The sequence below is a fragment of the Dermacentor albipictus genome, unplaced genomic scaffold (assembly GCF_038994185.2).
Source record: "Dermacentor albipictus isolate Rhodes 1998 colony unplaced genomic scaffold, USDA_Dalb.pri_finalv2 scaffold_26, whole genome shotgun sequence".
Classification (NCBI taxonomy): domain Eukaryota; kingdom Metazoa; phylum Arthropoda; class Arachnida; order Ixodida; family Ixodidae; genus Dermacentor; species Dermacentor albipictus.
The window spans coordinates 343,870-366,095 of record NW_027225580.1 but is presented as its reverse complement, the minus strand read 5'-3'; the positions used below and the strand labels follow the sequence as shown (position 1 = coordinate 366,095).

General features: G+C 45.6%; 1 protein-coding gene and 1 pseudogene across 4 annotated transcripts in view; one reads left to right on the top strand and one right to left on the bottom strand.

Moving 5' to 3' along the window:
- The window catches only part of LOC139052528 (uncharacterized), a 330,782-nt gene that overhangs the window by 32,014 nt on the left and 276,542 nt on the right, over positions 1-22,226 (top strand). For 3 of the 4 annotated variants that reach the window (XM_070529644.1, XM_070529641.1, XM_070529642.1), the window contains exons 3-4: positions 12,276-12,349; positions 14,126-14,164. In XM_070529644.1, the coding sequence (XP_070385745.1) occupies positions 12,309-12,349; positions 14,126-14,164 (80 nt within the window). In that variant the 5' untranslated portion in view covers positions 12,276-12,308. The remainder of the gene's footprint in view (positions 1-12,275; positions 12,350-14,125; positions 14,165-22,226) is intronic. The other variant, XM_070529643.1, reaches the window with a different exon arrangement.
- Positions 5,119-7,472, bottom strand: LOC139052510 (uncharacterized; annotated as a pseudogene).

Genomic DNA, 22,226 nt, shown 5'->3' with positions numbered 1-22,226 from the left:
TGACTGCCAATGAGGAGGCCCATGCGCTGCAATTAATAAGCCAAAGTGACAGTAATGTTGGCTCGATCGTCTATGGAGAAGAGAAAACACAGCCCTGCGTGTTGCTTAACAAGCATAATAATTGTTGTGCAGTGCAAATCGAAGAACTGGGGTGCACCGGCATTGCTGAAATGAAAATCGTGGAACTCCCTGGAAGCAAGCCGGTTTTCCAGCCACCATACCGCAGCTCTTACTATGAAAGGCGGGTACTGAAGCACATTACTGATGAGCTGAAATCATGTGGATTAATCCGTGACAGTAGTTTCCAGTACAGCAGCCCTGTTCTTCTCGCACAGAAGAAAGGATTGCGCATACAAGAGGGTGATCGACTACCGCCGCCTCCGTGGCCACAAACAGTTAAGGACACAGGACAGCCTACGAACACGCAACCTAAACACAGAGGCCCGCACATTGTTACAGAGGTGCTGCCTGCAGACACATATCGCATCTCGAACCTACGAATATCGAAGGTGTCGACGCGGCCAGACCATGTCACGAGCGCCCATGTAAGCCAGATGAAACAGTTTAAATTGGCGTCGAACAGCGAGTGCGGAAGCGAGTGAGAATGACGAGACTCTCTCGGGACGAGATCGTGCAGGATGGTCGAGTGTAAGCAACGAACACCGCGCCTTCACTACAAGACCCTGTTTTTCTAAGAAATCGAGGTGCCTGGAAGACATAGAGGAGACAGTCCCACAAACGGCGGGCTGCATGCCTGCAGCCTCGCCGCCACCCCTGGTTCGACCCCCCTTCGCTGACCGCAGGCATCTCCCTCCGCCTCGAGTCCCGCGTTTTACGACCCTGGCGGTGTACAGTAGCCTGTGTCGGAGAGAGTAAAGTTGCATTTCAAAGAGAAAGGTTGTGTGTCTGCTTGCTCCCCCAAGTTCGCGAGGTGCCCTTGTTGCGTGGGAGCCGCTTGGGACGAGTCTACGCGTGAGCCTTGCTTTGCGTCGCGTTTTCTGGCCCACAGTGGCATATTCGCGGGCCACTGTCGGCCTGAGCTAGTGTTTTAGCCAAGTGCGCGGTTAGCTAGCTGAGTCCGCATTAGAGAACCCCTTTTTGTTTACAGATGACACAAGTTGGATTGGAATGTGGCCTTCGCACAATTAAAAAATTATCTCGCAAAGCATTTGCCAAAGTCCTTCTCTGACTGCACTAGTGCTGCACAAGGTAGAAAAAGAAAAGGTGCACACAAGAAGACAAGAACAAAAGTTTGGAGGGGACAAACTAAAAATCTGTGGAAAACGAACCCTTGAAACATTTTCGTGCATAAAGCTGATGTTTAAAATCCCTTTTTTGTTCCTTTAACCATTTTTTTTGCAATTCTATCATACACCAACAAGCACAAATTTTTCGAGGAAACACGTTCTAGTGACATACATTCATTTTTTACATGGTTGAGCAATGAACAACAAAAGCAGTAAGCTTTTTTATAGCAAAGCATAGTCTTATATTGGGGTTTCAGTTCTGAAACCGAAGCCCCGAAAAAACACCATCTCCCTCTTTTTTGAAAGTAAGACAGGGGAAGGAACATCACTATACATTCGTTAATGGTGTACATTATACAATGCCAAAGTAACTCCCAACTCTCCCCCCTTGCAGAACAAAAAGAAATGTGACAAAATAGAGCACTCATTTTTTTTTCAATGCAAATACAAACACGCAAAACGAGAAAATTATGTTGCAACTGTACTGCGAAGGAGATAAAGACAAGAAAGTGCAAACTTATGTCCATAGTCGCACTGTAATAGAACAAACATGAAAATACTAAGAACGCAATGAACTGCACAGCAGCCCCCAAAAATATCTGCACACCTGTCCAGGTATGTAACATAGAAATGCAAAGGAATAACAGGAACTATGAACACATGAAACATTATCATAAAAGTGGTGTGGTTTCTGGTGCCGCCTTCTTGAGTGCCATGTAAGTCCCGTTATAGGTGCCAGCAATGCCTCCGAAGTTACTTTTGAGCTTTGCTGTTCAGCTAAGCACCCACCAGGCAAAACAGGGGGCGGAGGTAAAGACTTGAAATTTGAGCTTTCTAGCTCACTGAAGCGCCTGTCAGGCGACTCGGGGCAGCGAACAAGATTCAAAAGAATCCGAAGATTCATCGACGCGCTCCTTAGACACGGCTGGGAACCCAGATTTGTGAAGAACTGCATGTGAGCAAAAACTAATCTGCAGAAAACTAAAGTAATGCTTAACAGTCTCGGTAGAGGACAGCAATTTACAATAGGCAGCGAGGCACTGGAAGTCGTAAGGGAATACATCTACTTAGGGCAGGTAGTGACGGCGGATCCGGATCATGAGAAGGAAATAATCAGAAGAACAAGAATGGGCTGGGGAGCATTTGGCACGCATTCTCAGATCATGAACAGCAGGTTGCCATTATCCCTCAAGAGAAAAGTATATAATAGCTGTGTCTTACCAGTACTCGCCTACGGGGCAGAAACCTGGAGGCTTACGAAAAGGGTTCTACTCAAATTGAGGACGACGCAACGAGCTATGGAAAGAAGAATGATAGGTGTAACGTTAAGGGATAAGAAAAGAGCAGATTGGGTGAGGGAACAAACGCGAGTTAATGACATCTTAGTTGAAATCAAGAAAGAGAAATGGGCATGGGCAGGACATGTAATGAGGAGGGAAGATAACCGATGGTCATTAAGGGTTACGGACTGGATCCCAAGGGAAGGGTAGCAGGGGGCGGCAGAAAGTTAGGTGGGCGGATGAGATAAAGAAGTTTGCAGGCACGGCATGGCCACAATTAGTACATGACCGGGGTTGTTGGAGAAGTATGGGAGAGGCCTTTGCTCTGCAGTGGGCGTAACCAGGCTGATGATAATGATGATGCATGTGAGCACGAAGGCTCAAAGACATGAGCATTAGGTGTTTTGGAGAAAGCATAGGGACTACACACATCAGTCATTTGTCGTGAAGGTGCCTACATAGAACCAGTCGGCTCAGTTACACGCCTATCAGGCAAATTAACTTCATGCTGGCTGGGCACCACAGCTGGTAACAATAAAATTCAAACAGCGCTAGACGACAGGACCAGAAAGAGGAGGCAAACACGGCGCTGAACTTGCAGCTGATTTATTTGAAGAAGTCAACATTTATGCGTACAAAACTGGGCACGATGAGTGCACATTCCAAAATAATTTTGGCAGTTCGAGTGGGTCTTTCATGGAACGTTTATCCTTTCATTTAGAGAATACCCATGTAATGTGGGAAGACAAAGTATTCAAGCAAAAGTCGAGGGTGTGTATTGGTGCCAAAATTGCCCCAATACTTAGCATCATTTTTCTAAGTTATGTTGACAGGAAAGTAGAGAAGGACTTAAATGGAAGGTATATTCGAATTGTTCGATGCGTGAACGACTTCCTAATTTTAGTTGGGTCTAAGGGTGCTGAATGTGTACATGACTTAATCAATGTTTTTTCTAACTAAGCATGGGTCTGGACTGAGCTTCACACATGAGATCCCACACAGCAACGACCTGCAGTTCTTAGATCTGAATTTGACCTTTTTGTCTAACCATGTATGCTGGCGATACGCTCCCAGGAGTGAAAAACCTCTTGTAAACTACGCGTCTTGTCACTCTAAGCTTGTTAAATTCGGAATTGTAACAGGATGTATTGGTATGGCTGTCAAAAAATTGTGTACTCATCAAATGTCCAGTAGCCTGATGGTCCAAGGCCAGAGATGCAGAGAGGCCGGTTTTCCAGATTCTGTAATTGTGGCTGGTGCTAATAAGATTATAAAAACGCTGAAATGTTCGTAACAGCCCAAAGAAAATGTGGGGAAAAAAGTTGTCTGCCTTATGAGCACGCGTTGTCACATCGTTTTAAGAGGGTAGGGGCCAAGTATGGTGTGAGGGTAGTTTTTTCTGCTCCGATGAAGCTGGGTAAATTAGGGGCAGCATTCCAGAGGAAGCAGGAAGGCTTTAAATGGTATGCTGCATGCAAGGTAAATCATGTCAATAAGTACATCAGTTGCAAGAAGGGCGCTGTCTACCCAATTCCTTTATCTTGTGGTCAAACTTACATATGCCAGACAGGCCGTTGCATCAATATTAGACTAATGGAGCATGCCAATTCATTGGACAAAAAAGACACTAACCTGGCAAAGCATTGCAGTATTTGTAAATGCGTACCTTTGTTTGACGATACACAATTGTTATTTTTTCATAGTGACAAGGCTACCAGAGAAGTCACTGAAGCATTCCATATCATCAGAAAATCTAATAGTTGCGTTAGCAAAACATCTTTAACCTTGTCAGCGAAAGAAATGGCATTGCTGCATAAAGGGTAGATTGCAAGGCAGGTACAACGCGTGCGTATGTTGGCTGTCCGGAGTTTGTATCTGATCATCGATGTATGACCGGGCACATGCGTGCCCGGTTTTGTATGTATAAATGTTGACTTCTTACTTCAAATAAATCAGTTGTAAGTTCAGCGCTGTGTTTGTCTCCTCCTCTTTCTGGTCCTGTCGTCTAGCACTGTTTGAATTTTATTGTTACCATGGAACTCCAACTTGACCAATCGGCAGCCCTTCTGCACCACAGCTGGACATATAACTGGTGGGGAAGAAGTTTGGGTGTGTTGGTGGGATACATTCAGACTGGGATACATAGCGCAAGAAAATATGACACAGAGACAAGCGGAACACAGGACGAGCGGTGAGATGATGGGGTACATGCTCGAATTCTGACTGACGTGCCCAGTCAAAATGGTCTGCTAGCAGCGTCGAATGCCGAGGATCTGGGGATTATATTCAGGCACCAGTTATATTCAGACTGGGATACATAGCGCAACAAAATATGACACAGAGACAAGCAGAACACAGGACGAGCGCTCAGCGCTCGTCCTGTGTACATCAGTTACATCACCATACAGTTCTGCTTGTCTCTGTGTCATATTTTGTTGCGCTATGTATCCCAGTCTGAATATAACTGGTGCCTGAATATAGGTAATCCTCAGATCCTCGGCAGTCGACGCTGCTAGCATAGCATTTTGACTGGGCACGTCAGTCAGAATTCGAGCACGTACCCCTTAATCTCACCTTTCGGCTAGGTGATTTCACCGCAAATTCAGGTACATTTCCAAGGCTGGTGGCTCAAGACCAAAGTAGGTGGACACCTGTGAGCCATAGAGGCAGGTGTGGCAGTTGGCCAGAAGAGCACTTACTTTGTACATTTGCGGCAAATTCTGGCGGTACAGTTTTTGATTTTTTCGAAAGTCAACAAATGCAAATAAGCCAGCAATCTTGCCAAAACCTCATTCAACAGCTTGGCGCACTTTGCTCATTTGCTTGTTGAATAGCAACTGGTGCCCACTAGAAGATGTTGCGCTGTAGGGCTTCAGCAACAGTGGCCTCAGGGGATATGCAGGATCACCATAGATGCAATAGCTGTGGCCCTGGACAAGTTTTTCTAGTTTTTCATAGGTCCTACTTATTCGGAGTATACCTGCAAGATCACAAAGTGGTTTTTGCACTCAGAATATGATGCCATCTCCCAATACCGCTGCAACCAAGACAAAATAGGCAATAGTAGACTGTTTTATCAGTTGCATCACCTAGCTTTATATGTTGCATGTTATTATCTGTGCCGTCTCAAAGTACACAAGGTAAACCAACCTACAGGTCTATCCCTACTCAGCCAAGTTTCTCTGCACATAGGTCCCTATACTCTGCAGTACAGCTGTGCCGCTTGCAATTGGGTCCTCGATTGCATGGGGTGCAAGGCAAGGTGCTGACATGGTGCAGTGCACCCTTGAACCTTGCAGCGTGTGCAACGCGGCAGACAACCTGCACTGCTTGCACCTTTTCAGAATTTTGTTTAACAAAACTAATTACTCCTCACAAATGTGACAGTTGCACACCCTGTAAAATGTATTTGCATTGAATTTACAATTACTGATAAGCAAGATTGAAATAAAAAAGTTAACCATAGAATGTTCTCAGGAGTTGTCGCAGGTCTTAATAAAAATTTTTATTTTCAAATTGCTTCAGTCGTTAGGAAATAAACTGGTTTTCTCATGAGAGCCCTAATTAAAGTTCGTTCAGTATTCAGCATTGCTACAATTTTCTCATTTTATCACGCATACATTCATACACACTCATTGTATAGCTACATTTGCTTTATCAAATAACATTGCCCTGCCACAAGTTGCTACAAATTATGAAAAATTATTTCTTTAAGTGCCCTTCCCTTCTAAACAGTTTAGAGTTATATTTTAAAATGTTGCCGTACAGTAGTTTGATATTTCTTGAAAACGTACTTGTTTTTGTCTGCTTACTTAGCATAATTATTACCTTCTTGAAATACATGTGTTACAAACGTATGAGCCTTGAAAACTGTTGAATTTTAGCTCAACGTAATCCCGGGCATTCTCATTCCTGGCACGAGAAAAATATTTTACAGACACTTTTTCAGAAAGAGCAATACAAGGTTTTTCAAGGCTGCACGACAAGTTGATGTTCTTGCTTATGTACTTTACCACATGTATTATTTTGCTAACCTTCGTTAACTGCTGCTTACTGAAAATGTACCGTCCTTGATCTACATATTGTGAATGCATTTATGCCAATGAGCACGTAACTGAACATGACGGCTGCGTCGATCACGTCTAGTAACAACTTGCGAATAGGAACTCTCGTCTCTGTTGGATCAACTCACCTGCATCATGTCGGCTGCCGAAGTACGGTCCATTTAATTGGCAGATTATGCCGTTTGGACACATGATCGACTGGTACTTTACAGCATGGGTGCGCTTGTGCCCGGAAAAAAACATCTTCTGATTTGTCGACGGGCGGCAGATAGCCCTCGCGGTGCCGTCGATGAAGCCCCAACAGTTATCCAGGGGTGCACCTTTGGAATGCACGGCCTGCAAAGTTTAGGTGTGAAAAAAATATAAATAAATAATGACGGGCACGAACCAAAATGTCTGATACCAACCTGTGAGAATTCCTCCAAGGTAGGGATGTCAAGCCAGGAGTGACTGTTCACGTCCTTCAAAAGGTGTTTGAAGTTGCTTTCGATGTGCGAAAGAACGATATTTGTCACTGATGATATAACTGAATAATGCCTCCCAAAAAGGTGCTCCAGATCGCACAGCCTGTTGGGGTACGAGAGCCGGCGTAGCGTAATACACAAACTCTCCTCTCCTGGCACAGTCACTCGTTGAGCTGTTTTGATGACAGCTGGCATCCTTAAGGCATTATGAAGCCTTGATATGTCGTTTTTTTCAAACCGGAAATACGATCTGAAAACACCAGCGTCCATGGTATCCATGTTCAAAAGTCCGTTGGCCGAAAGCGGCTCTCTCCGTGTGCTACCAAAAACTTCACACAGCAAAATGTCCTCTAGGTCCCTCCAATTAAGTTGATTTAGTAGCACCGGGTCTTGCAAGATGCTCGGCCGTGTTGTCATGTCTTGCAGTTTTCTAGCAGTGCGATACACCGAAACTCTGGGAGAACAGCGGACGTGTCAGAGGTGAACAGAGATGAACACGCTTGTCACTTCTGTGCACGTTTATGCGGACCATGTGTACTGAAAGAGCAAAAGACCTTGCCTTGGCTACTACACAGCGTAACGGCTTTGTTAATGTAAGGATTATATATAGAGAGAAAAAATGAAAATGCAATGTATTGCCTGAAATGCCTTCAGACATTTGGGTAATTCCAAATATATTATTTTATTGCGGCAATTCTTACAACATGAGTATTATGTTTATAGCGGTTTTACCTTCTGCGGCAAGGTGGCGCGTCAGGCGAGCACATGCCCATACATGCCTTTCAGACGCAGCCGGGCGCTCCGCTAAAACTGATTCTTCGCCCGCCGCTCCGCTAACTGTGAGCGGGAACGGGAGAGCGGAGCGGACCGTCAAAAACGTTCTGCTAAAACTGTCTATTCAAAAAGCGTAAGACAGCGGACATCAGGAACTATAATATGGATAGAATTGAACAGGCTCTCAGGAACGGAGGAAGCCTAAAAACAGTGAAGAAGAAACTGGGAATAGCTAAGAATCAGATGTGTGCGTTAAGAGACAAAGCCGGCAATGTCGTTACTAACATGGGTGAGATAGTTCAAGTGGCTGAGGAGTTCTATAGAGATTTATACAGTACCAGTGGCACCCACGATGATAGCGGAATAGAGAATGGCCTAGAGGAATTCGAAATCCCACAGGTAACGCCAGAAGAAGTGAAGAAAGCCTTAGGAGCTTTGCAAAGGGGGAAGGCAGCTGGGGAGGATCAGGTAACAGCCGATTTGTTGAAGGATGGTGGTCAGATTGTTCTAGAGAAACTGGCCACCCTGTATACGCAATGCCTCATAACCTCGAGCGTACCGGAATCTTGGAAGAACGCTAACATAATCCTAATCCATGAGAAAGGGGACGCCAAAGACTTGAAAAATTATAGACCGATCAGCTTACTGTCCGTTGCCTACAACGTATTTACTAAGGTAATCGCAAATAGAATCAGGAACACCTTAGATTTCTGTCAACGAAAGGACCAGGCAGGATTCCGTAAAGGCTACTCAACAATAGAGCATATTCACACTATCAATCAAGTGACATAGAAATGTGCAGAATATAACCAGCCATTATATATAGCTTTCATTGATTGCGAGAAAGCGTTTGGTTTAGTCTAAACCTCAGCAGTCATGGAGGCATTACGGAATCAGGGTGGAGATGAGCCATATGTAAAAATACTGGAGGATATCTATAGCGGCTCCACAGCCACCGTAGTCCTCCACAATGAAAGCAACAAAATCCCAATAAAGAACGTCGTCAGACAGGGAGATACGATCTCTCCAATGCTATTCACAGCATGTTTACAGGAGGTATTCAGAGACCTGGAGTGGGAAGAATTGGGGATAAAAGTTGATGGAGAATACCTTAGCAACTTGTGATTCGCTTATGATATTGCCTTGCTTAGTAACTCAGGAGACCAATTGCAATGCATGCTCACTGACCTGGACAGGCAAAGCAGAAGGGTGGGTCTGAAAATTAATCTGCAGAAAACTAAAGTAATGTTTAACAGTCTCGGAAGAAAACAGCAGTTTATGATAGGCAGCGAGGCACTGGAAGTGCTAAGGGAATACATCTACTTAGGGCAGGTAGTGACCGCGGATCCGGATCATGAGACTGAAGTAACGGGAAGAATAAGAATGGGCTGGGGTGCGTTTGGCAGGCATTCTCAAATCATGAACAGCAGTTTGCCACTATCCCTCAAAAGGAAAGTGTATAACAGCTGTGTGGTACCAGTACTCACATATGGGGCAGAAACCTGGAGGCTTACGAAAAGGGTTCTGCTGAAATTGAGGATGGCGCAACCAGCTATGGAGAGAAGAATGATGGGTGTAACGTTCAAGGATAAGAAAAGAGCAGATTGGGTGAGGCAACAAACGCGGGTAAATGACATCTTAGTTGAAATCAAGAAAAAGAAATGGGCATGGGCCGGACATGTAATGAGGAGGGAAGATAACCGATGGTCATTAAGGGTTACAGACTGGATTCCAAGGGAAGGGAAGCGTAGCAGGGGCGGCAGAAAGTTAGGTGGGCGGATGACATAAAGACGTTTTCAGGGACAACATGGCCACAATTAGTACATGACCGGGGTAGTTGGAGAAGTATGGGAGAGGCTTTTGCCCTGCAGTGGGCGTAACTAGGCTGATGATGATGATGATGAATATCTCATTTTCAGTAAAAAAATCCTATTCAGGCACTTATTCTTTTACGACCCACTCCCACCCGATCCATGGCCAATCCCTCGTAGTGGGTTCTTCTATAACTACAGGCACCAAACCAAACTTGTCACCTGTCAACGTGCCTCCCAAGCTGATAGGTCTTTAAGAGCTAGCAAGCTAAGGGTAATGGGAGGTGCTTCCTAACATTGCTCATCATTGCTTGAGGACATTTTACTAGCGGACGGCAATGTAGTACGAACGAGATGGTCACTGTCTGGATCGCCCTACGCTAGTACGCAGGCGCGAGTACGAGCGGGTGGGAGACAGAAAATCTGGGCTTTTGATCCCTCAAATTACCGTCTCGTTAGAATTTACGCCGGCGTTTGTACGCTGCTCCTTGTTTTCTAGTGCTTCATTGTTGGCTCACCTTGCGGTTATTAATCGCTGTTATTATGGGTGATTTTGTCCGTGTTTGTATTCTGAACGAGCCGGATTGACTTCGAAGGAAGCCACAGATGGAATCGAGTCAAATGCATTTTTTTTAAAACCAAGAAACAATCCTGCGGTGTAATATTTGTGCTCATATTATCGATTACTTTGTCTTTAATATGCAACATAACTGTTTCTGTTGACTTATTTTCTAAAACCCATGCTGCTGCTCTACTCTAATGTTATTTTGTTGAAAGTAACTTAGAAAGCGTAGATTGATAAATTGTTCTATTATATTCGACAGCATTGGCAAGATAGAAATTGGTCCATAATTGCTCAAGACATCACTATCGCCTGCCTTATGAATTACTGTTATGTTTGCAATCTTGAGCTTCTCAGAGAAAACACCCAAACTTAGTATCGAATTGCATATATGTGATAGTGAATGATTAATAATGTGCGCAACTGCTTTTATGGCCTAGGCTTTTAAAGTATTGATTCCGTTAGCACTACTGTTATTTAACGAACTGATTTCTGCTTCTGTAGTGCAGCCCCATATATTGAGCTTGCAATGGCAGGTCTCATGTATCATTTGGAATCCAGTCTATAACTATCCGTGGTTATTGTATCATATGCTCCTCAATTGAGGGAGTAATCATTAAACGTGTTGGCTAGCGAGGTTCCAGTATAGATTTTTGACAGGGATAGGCGGGCTAGTTGGTGGTCGATATTGGAATGCATCATGTAACTGCACAAAAACAAGGGACAAAGAAGGAACACACAGGACAGGCGCGGAACTTCAACTGAAGTTCCGTTGAAGTTGAACTCAGTTGAAGTTCCGCGCCTGTCCTGTGTGTTCCTTCTTTGTCCCTTCTTTTCGTGTGGTTACATGATGCATTCCAGTATAGATTGTGCCTTCAATACTCAATTCTTTGAGCTCCTTCTTATGAGCGTTTGACATGAGGTAGTTCCCGGTTCGCCATATATTCTTTGGGTTGTTGGTCATACCTGCAAGTTTGTTTTCATAGTATGTTGACGCGTTTCCTTTATGTCATGCCCCAACTTGTTTCTGAGTTTCTTATATTGAGGCAGGTAGTCAAGAATTATAGTTTTGATAAATAAAGCCAAGTGTCTATCACGTTCCTTAATTCTTCTTGAAGTGCTCTACCAATCCATGGCTTCCTAACTTTGCTATTTTCCCCAACTTCGTTTACTGGAAATGATTTTTTCGTAAATGTCAGTAATTTCCTCAATTAATAAATTGTATGCTACGACCGGGTCTTCTGAATAGTAAACATGATCCAAGTATGTTTCTGCTGTTAATCTTTGGAACAACTCAATTGTTTCGTCAATATTGACTGTGTACTTGATTGATTGGTGCGAGGTCCTTGATGCATGTTGTGCGGGGTATGTTAGAAAAATAAAGATCGCAAGTGGTCGCTCAGGTCCGCTAATGAGACACAATATTCAATATCGGTTGAGTTACAGTTCGTGAAACAAAGATCCAGTAGAGTTCCGGATGTATTTGTTACGATTGTTGGCACCTGAATGACATTTTCATAACCGTATGAAAGAAACACATCAATGAGCTTTTGCTTATTGAAATCAAAACCTGGAGCATCTATGTTAAAATCGGTGATGACAACAACCGCCGAACTATGTTGTTCACAACATTCTAGCATTGTTTCATGAAAATAAAAGAATAACAGAAAATGTTCCCGAAGGAGGTCGATATGCCACTATACATAGTGTACTGTCGGATTTTATCATGATTGTTTTATAATGAGGACTAATTTGGCAATAGTTATAAATGGCGCTGCAGCTCCAGCGTTCCTTTAAATAAATTGTGATGCCTCCACCTCACATACCCTTACGTAAAACAGATGTATGTTTGTATCCTCTGAATTCAATAACGTCTGTTTCATTCATGAACCAGGTTTCCGAAAAGGCCCTCAAGTCAAATTGATGTTTAATCGATTTCAGAATCATATCCATCACTTCCTTTTTTATTTCGTATGCTTTGTGCATTTAAGTGACACAGAAAATTTAATACCACAGCCTCTCTTGCAATTGACGAAGAACACGCCATTGCGTTGGTTTTCACCGTCGATGTAGGTTAAGAGCTTGACCACAGGAGGATACTCCAGTATGCAGACAGCGAAAAAACCTCAAGCCGCCCGAAAGCTTAGGTAAGTATGCCTTTCGTACTTCAGTGTTAACACGGCCAACAGCAACCCATCGGTACTTACAACTAATGTAGGACTAATGTAGGGCACTGCGCTTTGGCGGGACTCGCAGCCACTTTCGTGACGGCATGTAGACGACGGCCTCGAGCGTCATTTGCCTTAATTGTTTGCACTCATTCCAGTGCCATTTGGTATTGCTGACTTTGGTTTATTGCTTAGACTTGCGAATTACTGGCGCCTGCCATTTGCTTTCTCTTTGAAGAACGGTGTAGTCCAAGCTATTTCCGGTTGAGAAATGCAGTCTATTTCATGAGACGTTCACAATATTTAAACATGAAACCTGTGAGATGGTGAACGTGGAGTATTTGCGGCCTATTCGAATAGGTGCTTAAATTTTGATGGGCGCAATTTTCGCGGACAATTCAACCATGAAAAATTAACTAAAATTGCAAAAAACTTTTGATGATTATGATGTGCATTTATTCGATACAATTGCGCTCGAAGACAGCAGCATTTTGTTTGATTCTTGCAAAGCGTTTGTGTAGAGATATATAACATCTAATTCGACAATCAGTACGCCTCTTTCGCATTCAAGGCTTCAGGAACATTCGCATACAAGCCAGTCACCATGTTGCCAGCCGAGAGAATACGCGAAGTCGTAATCACCTACACCTGGCTTTTAGACTGGCGTGCTATACTACGTCGTGGCTACTGACTCTGAGCGCGAAATTAGCGCACAAGTGCCAATTTTCATTCATAAATCTCGAACCACAAGCGCTTATGGGAGATCATAAAGCTGGAGTCGTTCTTGAATAGTACTACATTCCCATCGTTAATTTAATGATGTAACGAACAAGTAATTGTAGGAACTACACTCATTAACTTTTACTGAAGCAGTCAGACGATTGATCCTAATGCAAAACTTGAAGCCCATCATCCGTGGAAGTCATAACCAGTTCGAAACATGTCAATCGCAGATGCTGCTAATCTCTTCTGTCTTCTGAATTTCGGTCTGTTTCACATAGAGAACGAAAACTTAACGGATGCAAAGCGCGACTGTCGTGCCATCGGGAGACGCGTACGAGTGATCACGTTACGCCTCACCGTTTCAGCTAGCATGAAGCGAGTGAGATTGCATCCTGATAAAAACATTCACTTGACGCTCGTCCTACAGGGAAAAGTGCCACTTGTGGGCGTCTGCTCTAGCGTAAAGACTAGAGCTACTCGTAACTAAAAACTCCAACGAATGCGGACGCTGCAACTATTAAAATAAGCACTTATGAATATGCAGCTTTGTGAATTCAGTCTCTCAGTTTACGAAAAAAAAATATTTTTTCGACGTACTGCGTTGTTATTGACCCTTAATGCATACTTAATGTTGAAGTAGTAGTAGTATTAGGGTGATCGCACGAGAGATCAAAGATGCAAGTCCGCTTGATGCTTTTTCCTCTGTTCTTTTTATATCTCGTGTACGAATATCCAAGCTGCACGAAATAGAAAATATTATTCCCCAAAACCGTTCCAAGCAAGCACACCGCCCCCCCCCAAAAAAAAAGAAAAAAAAAAGAAATGGTAGGCAACCCTAATCTCTGACTGCGATGTCACTTATTGGCATTCGCACCTCGGAGTTGGTGTTCTTTGCGTTAACTTTAGGCGAACGCAATGCACGAACCGAACTCGACGGCAACTGTTTTCCATTAATTAGAGGCTTAAATGTCAAGCCATTTTCTTGTGTGGGATGTCACTACTGATGCCATTCCTTGCGCTATCTATTTCCAGGCTTCCAGGATTTTCGCCAAACTCAGGCTGCCGTGGCGGGTATTTAAACTCTAAAGTCTTTTCTGTGTTTTGGTGTGCTGTGATCACTGATTTCTAATTCTTATATTCCAGAAGGTTCAACAGGCATTTAGTCAACTTATAGCTGAACTTGCGTTCTGAGATATGTACAATGAAACCATAAATTTTGAACTGAATTATTTTACTTTTGTACTATTTTCTTTTATTGTACCATTCTACTATTCTAATTATATACTTTCTCTGATTTATATTGAATTTAGTACTCGATCGTCTCAGTGGTTTGTAATTTCAATTATTCCAGATATTTCAGTAACTCACCTTGTAACTAATCTTATGCTTTGATATCATATTGCCACATGTAGTTGTTTATCAAATGACTTGTTTATCGAAACGTACGATGTACGATACGATGTGTACTTGTTTATCGTTTCGTTGTCTAAAGGTTATCGCTCAACATAACACGCACCTGCATCTGTCCGAATTTTCTGGAATGTTATCGATGGTTATATCCGCTGTCTGTTGTCACCAAACCTTGTGTATTCTGATTACATCTATGCACGACGTGAATGGTGGAGAAAATTCTAGAAGACATACGGGCACCAGTGGTAACTGGAACGTTCGAAGGCTCGTGTATAAAAGGCGATGTGCTTGACTCGCTGATCAGATTTTCGACAAACGCCGACTGTGTTCGCCACCATCGTCATGCTTTGAGTGTAGCCTATTTTTGTATGCACAGATTAGCCCAATAAAACAACAGTATAGCCATTCACAGTTTTGCTGCTTTCTTCACCGTCAATAACACGTGTCATCTGGTGGAGGTGCTAGTTCGTTCATGTACCGGACGCCCCAGACAAGCCGTGATCCAGGCCTGGATCGCAAATACAACACCAACGTCGTCCCAGATCATCGAGCGAGCCGTGGACTTCAACAGTTGCCCCCGGAGCACGGAATTTCGCCTGAGACGACCAAGAAGATCGTGACCAAGGCAACCCCAAAGGCTGCCCCAGCGTCCTTCGTTCTGCTGCATCATCCTCGGAACCCACCAACCTTCCATCGATCATCCACTGAAGACCCAGAATCCTGGCTGGAGACCTGGGAGTGGGACTCAAGAGGACAAACTGCGACGTGTATACGTCGCTTGAGAAGACGGCGCCAGAACTTGTTTTGAGAACCGGGAGTCGACCCTGACAACATGGGACCTGTTCTGTAGCGACCTTCTGAGGACCTTTACGAGCGTCGTGCGCAAGGAAATGGCCGAAGCTATGCTCGACGCCCGAGTTCAACTACCCATCGAGAACGTAGCATCTTCACCGAGGAGATGACGCGCCTGTTCCGCCACGGCGACCCGGATATGACGAAAAAGAAAATTCGGTTCCTCATGTCTGGAGTAAAGCAGCAGTTCTTTGCTGGATTGATATGGAACCCGCCCAGGACTGTTGCTGACTTTGATTCGGAAGCCACAGCGATTGCGAAGACGCATGATATGCGGACAAGGCAATATAACCGCCAAAACTACACAGATGTTCAAGCACTCGGCAGTAAAGACATGCGAGAGTCCATCAGACTGGTCGTGCGCGAAGAACTGCAGAAGTTCTTCCCAAGCTAGCAGCCTCCAGTGGCCTCGATCGCCAACATCGTCAAAGAAGAAGTTCAACGATCACCTGAGGTTATTGAAGTAACACCGCCATCGCCACAACCGCTGTCGGAAGCGATGACATGCACCGCTGTCGCCCGCCGCCAGATTCGCCCTCCGCGCCGGCGCCAGGGCCCCATGGTGCCGCGATTCCTTCACCAGACGCCGCCACCGCCACCGCCGCCACCCTATCCACCTGGCGGCCAGTGAAACGCCCAAGGAAGACAGACATTTGGCGCGCCCCTGAACACCGCCCGCTCTGCTACCACTGTGGGGAAGCCGGCCATGTGTACCGCTGATGCCCATACCGAAACTTGGGGCTGCGAGGGTTCGCCGTCAACGCGCCGTGTCCGCAGCTTGGAGAGCGCCCTCGTGACATCGCCGATTACCACGCCGCCACTTAGTGGAGTTCCCGACGACCATCCCGTTTGTCGTCAGCAGGCCGCTACTTGCCGCCGCAATGATGACCATGCACTGGCCTAGCCCGGAGCCGGTCTGCGAGCCCATATACAAAAAACTAAAAGCAGCAACTGCTGGAGGTACACTAGCTGTTCATCGAACAGACGACGATACTCCGTCACTGACGAAGACGAAGGCGCCAGAAGGGCCATCTCAACGATATATCAACGAGACGCCACCATCCCGACGAAACCTACAAGCAAAGATTGCGCCGACAAGGACCACCAACGTCGACATGTTTCTCGACTTCCACGCCGCACCGTCTCAGTGGGCAAAGGAGCCGACTACTCCGTCATGAGTGGACCTATCGGTGTCCAGCTGAAGAAAGTTAAGACTGCATGAGAAGGCTCTTAAATTCGGACTGCTGGAGAAGACCCAATAACGCCAACTGAAATGTGCATGGCAAGAATTACCGTTCATGACCACAACTACCCTGCCACCTTCGTTATCCTCCAACAGCTTTCACAAGACGTCATTCTCGGCACGGACTTCCTGAACCAACACGGCACAATCATCGACCTGTAGTCAAAGTCAATAACTCTATCCGAATATCAGGTTGTACCGTCGGACAGCACTCGTAGTCACCATGCCTTGAGTGTACTTGAGGACTAAGTCAGCATCCCCCCTCGCTCCTGCATTGTCATCTCCGTCGGCAGCGTCACACCCGCATACGTAGAAGGCGTAATCGAGGGCGACCAACGTATAATGCTCGGCCTTGAAGTTTACGTTGCAAAAGGGATTGCTCGAAGCGAAACTGATGTTGACCAACTTCAGCGAGCAGTTCAAGCACATCAACAATCGCACGGCAATCGCATACATTTAAGAAATTGTGGAAACCAGCAGTGCATTTGTCCTCTGGGATTAAGCCGCATCTACCCCGACGACCGTAGTTCCCGAACCAGACTTCGACATAGATCCAAGTCTCCCCATGATTAAGCGGCATCATATCAGAAATTTGCATCGACAAAACAAAGGCTGCCTTGCGATGTCATCGAGGACTCGACAAACACCAGTCGCAAAGCGTCGCATAATAACCGAAGAATGCGCTCGACTACTCCGCCAGAGCTCTTACCGAGTTTAAACAGGAGAACGTGAAGCTATAAGACAACAAATCGACGAAATGCTGCGCGACATCATCCAGCAGTCGAAAAGCCCGTGGGCATCTCCTCCTGTCTTGGTGAGGAAAAAGGACGGAACCCTACGTTTCTGCGTCGATTATCGTTGACTGAACAAGATCACAACGGAGGACGTATACCCCCTCCCACGGATAGACGACGCATTGGATCGGCTCTGCTAATGCAAAATACTTTTCTCGTGCATGCATCTCAATACTGACTACTGGAAAGTTGAAGACGATGAAAGGGATCGAGAAAAAATCGCCCTCATCACGCCAGACGGCATCTGTGAATTCAAGGTCATGACATTAGGTCTGTGCTGGGCGCCTGCAACGTTCCAGCTCGTGATCAACACGGTGTTAGCAAAAGGTGAAGTGGGAGACATGTCTTGTCTATTGGGTGACGTCATTGTCTATTTGCCCTTGTCTCTCCTCAGCTCATCCGCACTAACCTTTCGCATAGACGATCACTCTAGGTGGCTTGCGACAGTACTAGAGGTCATCAGGGCTCAGGCTAAAGCCAGAAAATGCCGCTTCTCTTGCGAGGATATTCTGTTGCTGGAACCTATCATCAGTAAGTTTTGCAAAGTTCCTGCATCCCATTAACAAGAAGGCACTGCGTAGATTCCTTGTCATGTGTGCCTGCTACAGGCGCTTTGTCAAGGACTTTTCCCGCATCGCGGAGCCGCTGAATAAATCTGATGTCAAGTTCAAGAGGGAAACGCCGCAGGCCGACACATTTCAAGAGCTCGAATGACGTCGCCACCGGTACTTGCTACAGAATTCCGAACTGATACCAGTAGCCTAGGCCTCGGTGCCGTGTTAGTCCAAAAGAAGGGCTTGAACATGTGATAGCTTACGCCAGCCGGTCGCTGTCAAGAGCGGAAGCCAATTATTCTACAACCGAAAAGAAATGTCTCGCCATCATTTGGGCTACAGAAAAATTACCTATTGGTAGGACCTATACTATTGGTAGGACCTTTTAGCTATATGGTAGGACATTCAATGTTGTCAGCAATCGTCGGGAGTTTTGCTAGCTAGAGAATTTAAAGGACCCTTCAGTACGCGCGACGCAGTGGAGCCTCAGAATGCAAGAATATGACAAGCTGTATCTACAAGTCCGGACAAGAGCACTACGATGCCGACTGCCTATCACGCGGCCCCATTGACCCACCGTCGCAGGTCGACGAGGATTACGACGCCTTCCTTGGAATAATAAGTGCGGAAGATCGACCCGAAGCTAAAAGGCCTCGTAGAGTATTTGGAAGGGAGCGCCGAAGTCGTCCCTAGAGCATTTAATTGAGGATAATCTTCATTTTACTCTAAAAGAACATACTCCCTATGAAGACCTTTTCACCAGTGCGCGCCAGCTACGTTCTTGTTGTTCCCTCAACACTTCGTCCAGAAGTAATGCAAGCCCTACATGACGATTCGACAGCTCGGCACCTCGGAATTTCCCGCACGCTATCGAGGATACAGGAAAGGTATTACTGGTTGCGCCTGACCGCCGACGTCGCCCGTTACGTCAATGCATGCCGGGACTGTCAACGATGCAAGGCGCCACCGACAAGACCGGCGGGATTATTACACCCGTTCAAGCATCCTTGCCGAACATTTCAGGAGGTCGGGATGGATTTGTTGGGACGGTTTCCGACGTCAGCATCCGGAAATAAGTGGACCGTCGTGGCGACAGACTACCTTACCCGCTTCGCTGAAACTAAAGCTGTGCCGAAAGTTGGCGCAGCCGAAGTGGAGACATTCTTCGTCGAGAACATCCTGCTGTGACGTGGCGCGCTCCAGAAGTCCTCATCACCGACAGGGGAACGGCCTTTACAGTAGTGCTTACCCAAGCCGTTCTGCAACACAGCCAGACAAGCCACAGGACGACAACTGCGTACCACCCACAGACTAATGGTCTTACGGACGCCTAAACAAGATCCTCGCCGACCTGCTAGCAACGTACGTCGCCGTCAAGCACAAGACGTTGGATGCACTGCTGCCGTTCGTAGCCAACGCTCACACCAAGGCGGTGGAAGAAACAACACAGATCAGGCCGTGTAAGCTGGTTTGCGGCAGGAACCGTACAACGACTCTCGACGCCATGTTGCCGCACGTTAGCGACGAAGAAAATGCCGATGCCGCCAGCTATCTCCAGCGTGCCGAAGAAGCCCAACAGCTCGCCCGCTTTCGGATCGAGAACCCTCAGAGGACCGACATCGACAGCCGACACTACACCCGTCGACGACGATACCCCGAATACTAGCTCGGTGACCATGTTTGTGTTTGGACCCTAATATGCCGACAAGGACTTAGCGAGAAGCTTTTACACCGCTATTTTCGGCCCTAAAAGATCATCCGACGCATTGGCGTACTCGACTATGAAGTCGTGCCAGACGGCATTTCGCTATCATAGCGCCGCCGCTCACGACCTGAAATAGTCCATGTTGTCTGACTTAAGCCATTCTGCCAGCTAACGAACATTGGCTCTTTGGTTAGCTGGAGCCTTCGTCTTCCTTTGGACTGCGTTACTTTGGACTTTGTTTCTTTGTTGTTGTTTTTTACCATTTCTTAGTAAGTGTGCTTTAATTTTTTTGCTATCCTTTTATATTTATAGCATCGGGACGGTGCTTTTGAAGAAAGATGGTATTGATACATGCATTTATTTATCGAATGACCGCGTTTCATTTTCTAAATGTTATCGCAGAGCGCAGGACGCGCCTGCATGTATCGGAAGTTTCTGGAATATTATGGTGGTTCTATCCGCTCTTGGTTGTCACGGAAGCTTGTGTATTCTGATTGCATGTATGCGTGAGACGAATGGTGTAGAACCTGGTTCAACTTTCTGGAAGGCACGCGGGCGCCAGCGATTACTCTGGAACGATCGATGGTTCATGTATAAAAGCCTACGTGCTTGACTCGCTGATCAGATTTTCGACGATAGCCGACTGTGTTCGCCGCTACCGTAGTGGTTTGGGTGTAGCCTTTCGTTTTTAAGGCACAGGTTCGCCGAGTAAACACTAGATTCGCCATTCACAGTTTTGCCGCTTTCTTCACCGTCGCTACCACGTGACAATATCTATAATGAAACCCATGAATTTGGTACTGTATTATTTTTTTCAATTTTCTTATTTAATCTGAATTTCGATCCCTGTCGTTTCAGTTATTTCTATCTAATTCTCATTATTCTGGTCATTTCACTAACTCCACTTGTAAATAAACTTATGCTGTGATATCGTATTTATAATAAAACCCATGAATTTTCTACTGTACCATTTCTTTTAATTTTTCGTCTGATTTATTTTGAATTCCCTCCCCGGTCCTGCCAGGAGGTTTAGCGGAAGTGTTGTGCAAGAAACAAAACTGTCACTAGATGCTCGTGGCAATAAAAAGTATTTGAAGGTGGCAGCGCGAGCGTCCTCCTATTGCTTACCACAATATTTTCCGATTCGCGGCCGAATTAAATGCCAACTAAAAACGCTGTGCCAAGAACATTTCTCCTAATTTTAATATCTTTGGCAGCAAACTAGTTACATGCGTTTTTTATGCTGTCGACAAACAAAAAAGAAGTGTAAAGAAACTCTAAATATCGTCCAAATAGGAACATTTTTGCAACTTGAAAAAAGCGTCAAACAAGAACGTTCTTTTTGCAAATTTATGCATAACATTATCTTTCTACTTCAAAAGAAAAAAAAGAATAAGAAATTTTTTTCGAATATTCGTTTTTAAAAAATGAAATAAGAAAGTGTGGTTCCAATTTTGGAAAAAAAGTGCTTGAAAGTCTGCTTTTGTCGTGCAAAACGTGGGTGCGATATTATGTTTACCCATTTGCTTTATTCGCAAGATACAAGCGGCCAATGTGCGCCCTGTTGAACTTGCTGTTTTTATTGCCGGGACGACTCATTCCCGTTTGTAAGCATTTACTCTCTCTAAAAGAAGAAAAGGACACGGTTGCCAGAAATTAAGAAAGGTGTACCAGGGTTTTTTATTGCGGCAAGAACAGAAAACCTGTTTTCTGCTTTGTTTTCTGGGACGCAAGAGAGAAAAAACTCCACACTGCTTGTGGTGCTCGAAGAAATTTATTGCTTGCCCCTCCCCCCCTTTGCAGTTAGTATACAAAAGAGGTAAATCACCGTCAAGTGGGGGGAGGGGGGGGGGGGGGCTAGCGGTAATTCTCGCAACGAACAGCGCATGTCCGCTTCACTGATCGCGGGCACACATCCACACATGCCATGACTGAATACCCGGCACACACGTCACGGAAGCTTCCACTCCACTAACTTCTGCTGGCGATGCTCCTCGATGGCTGCAGCAGGCGCATTAAGCAGAGCCACATTCTTGATGTTTCCTCTAAGTTGGGAGACCATATCATGGGCCGACTGACCGGGGCCGGCACTTCCAGACCTCAGGCGGTGCAGGGAAGCTTGGGGCTTTCCTGCACCAAGCTTCCATCCACACCGCCATGGGCGTTCTTCCCATGCCCTGTAGCGGAAAATATCCACCCCGCAGACGTCTGCGAGTGGGAAACACATACAGTTAATAAAATGTGTCGGTGCCCTATCGCCGAGGTATGTTACGTGACAGTAGATTGGTGCTTTTTAATGTCTGAGACTTCGGGCTTGCTGTCTAGCGTGTAGCAGGCGTGCGCTACGTCGTGGTGCATGTCGTCGCTTACGAGAGCAAAGCTGTGTGTTGCTTTCCTTGTCCTGGCGACACAGGAGCAAATGCAGATTTGTTTCTTGTGCCAATGGTACGATTGTGTTTCATTCGAGAAAAGAACAGTGTCGTTTTCAGAAAAATCGACATGCAAAGCAATGCTTCCGTGTCGCTCGCACTTTTTTGCCTCATGAATAACCGCAGCTTGAGTGCGGCGCATGCGT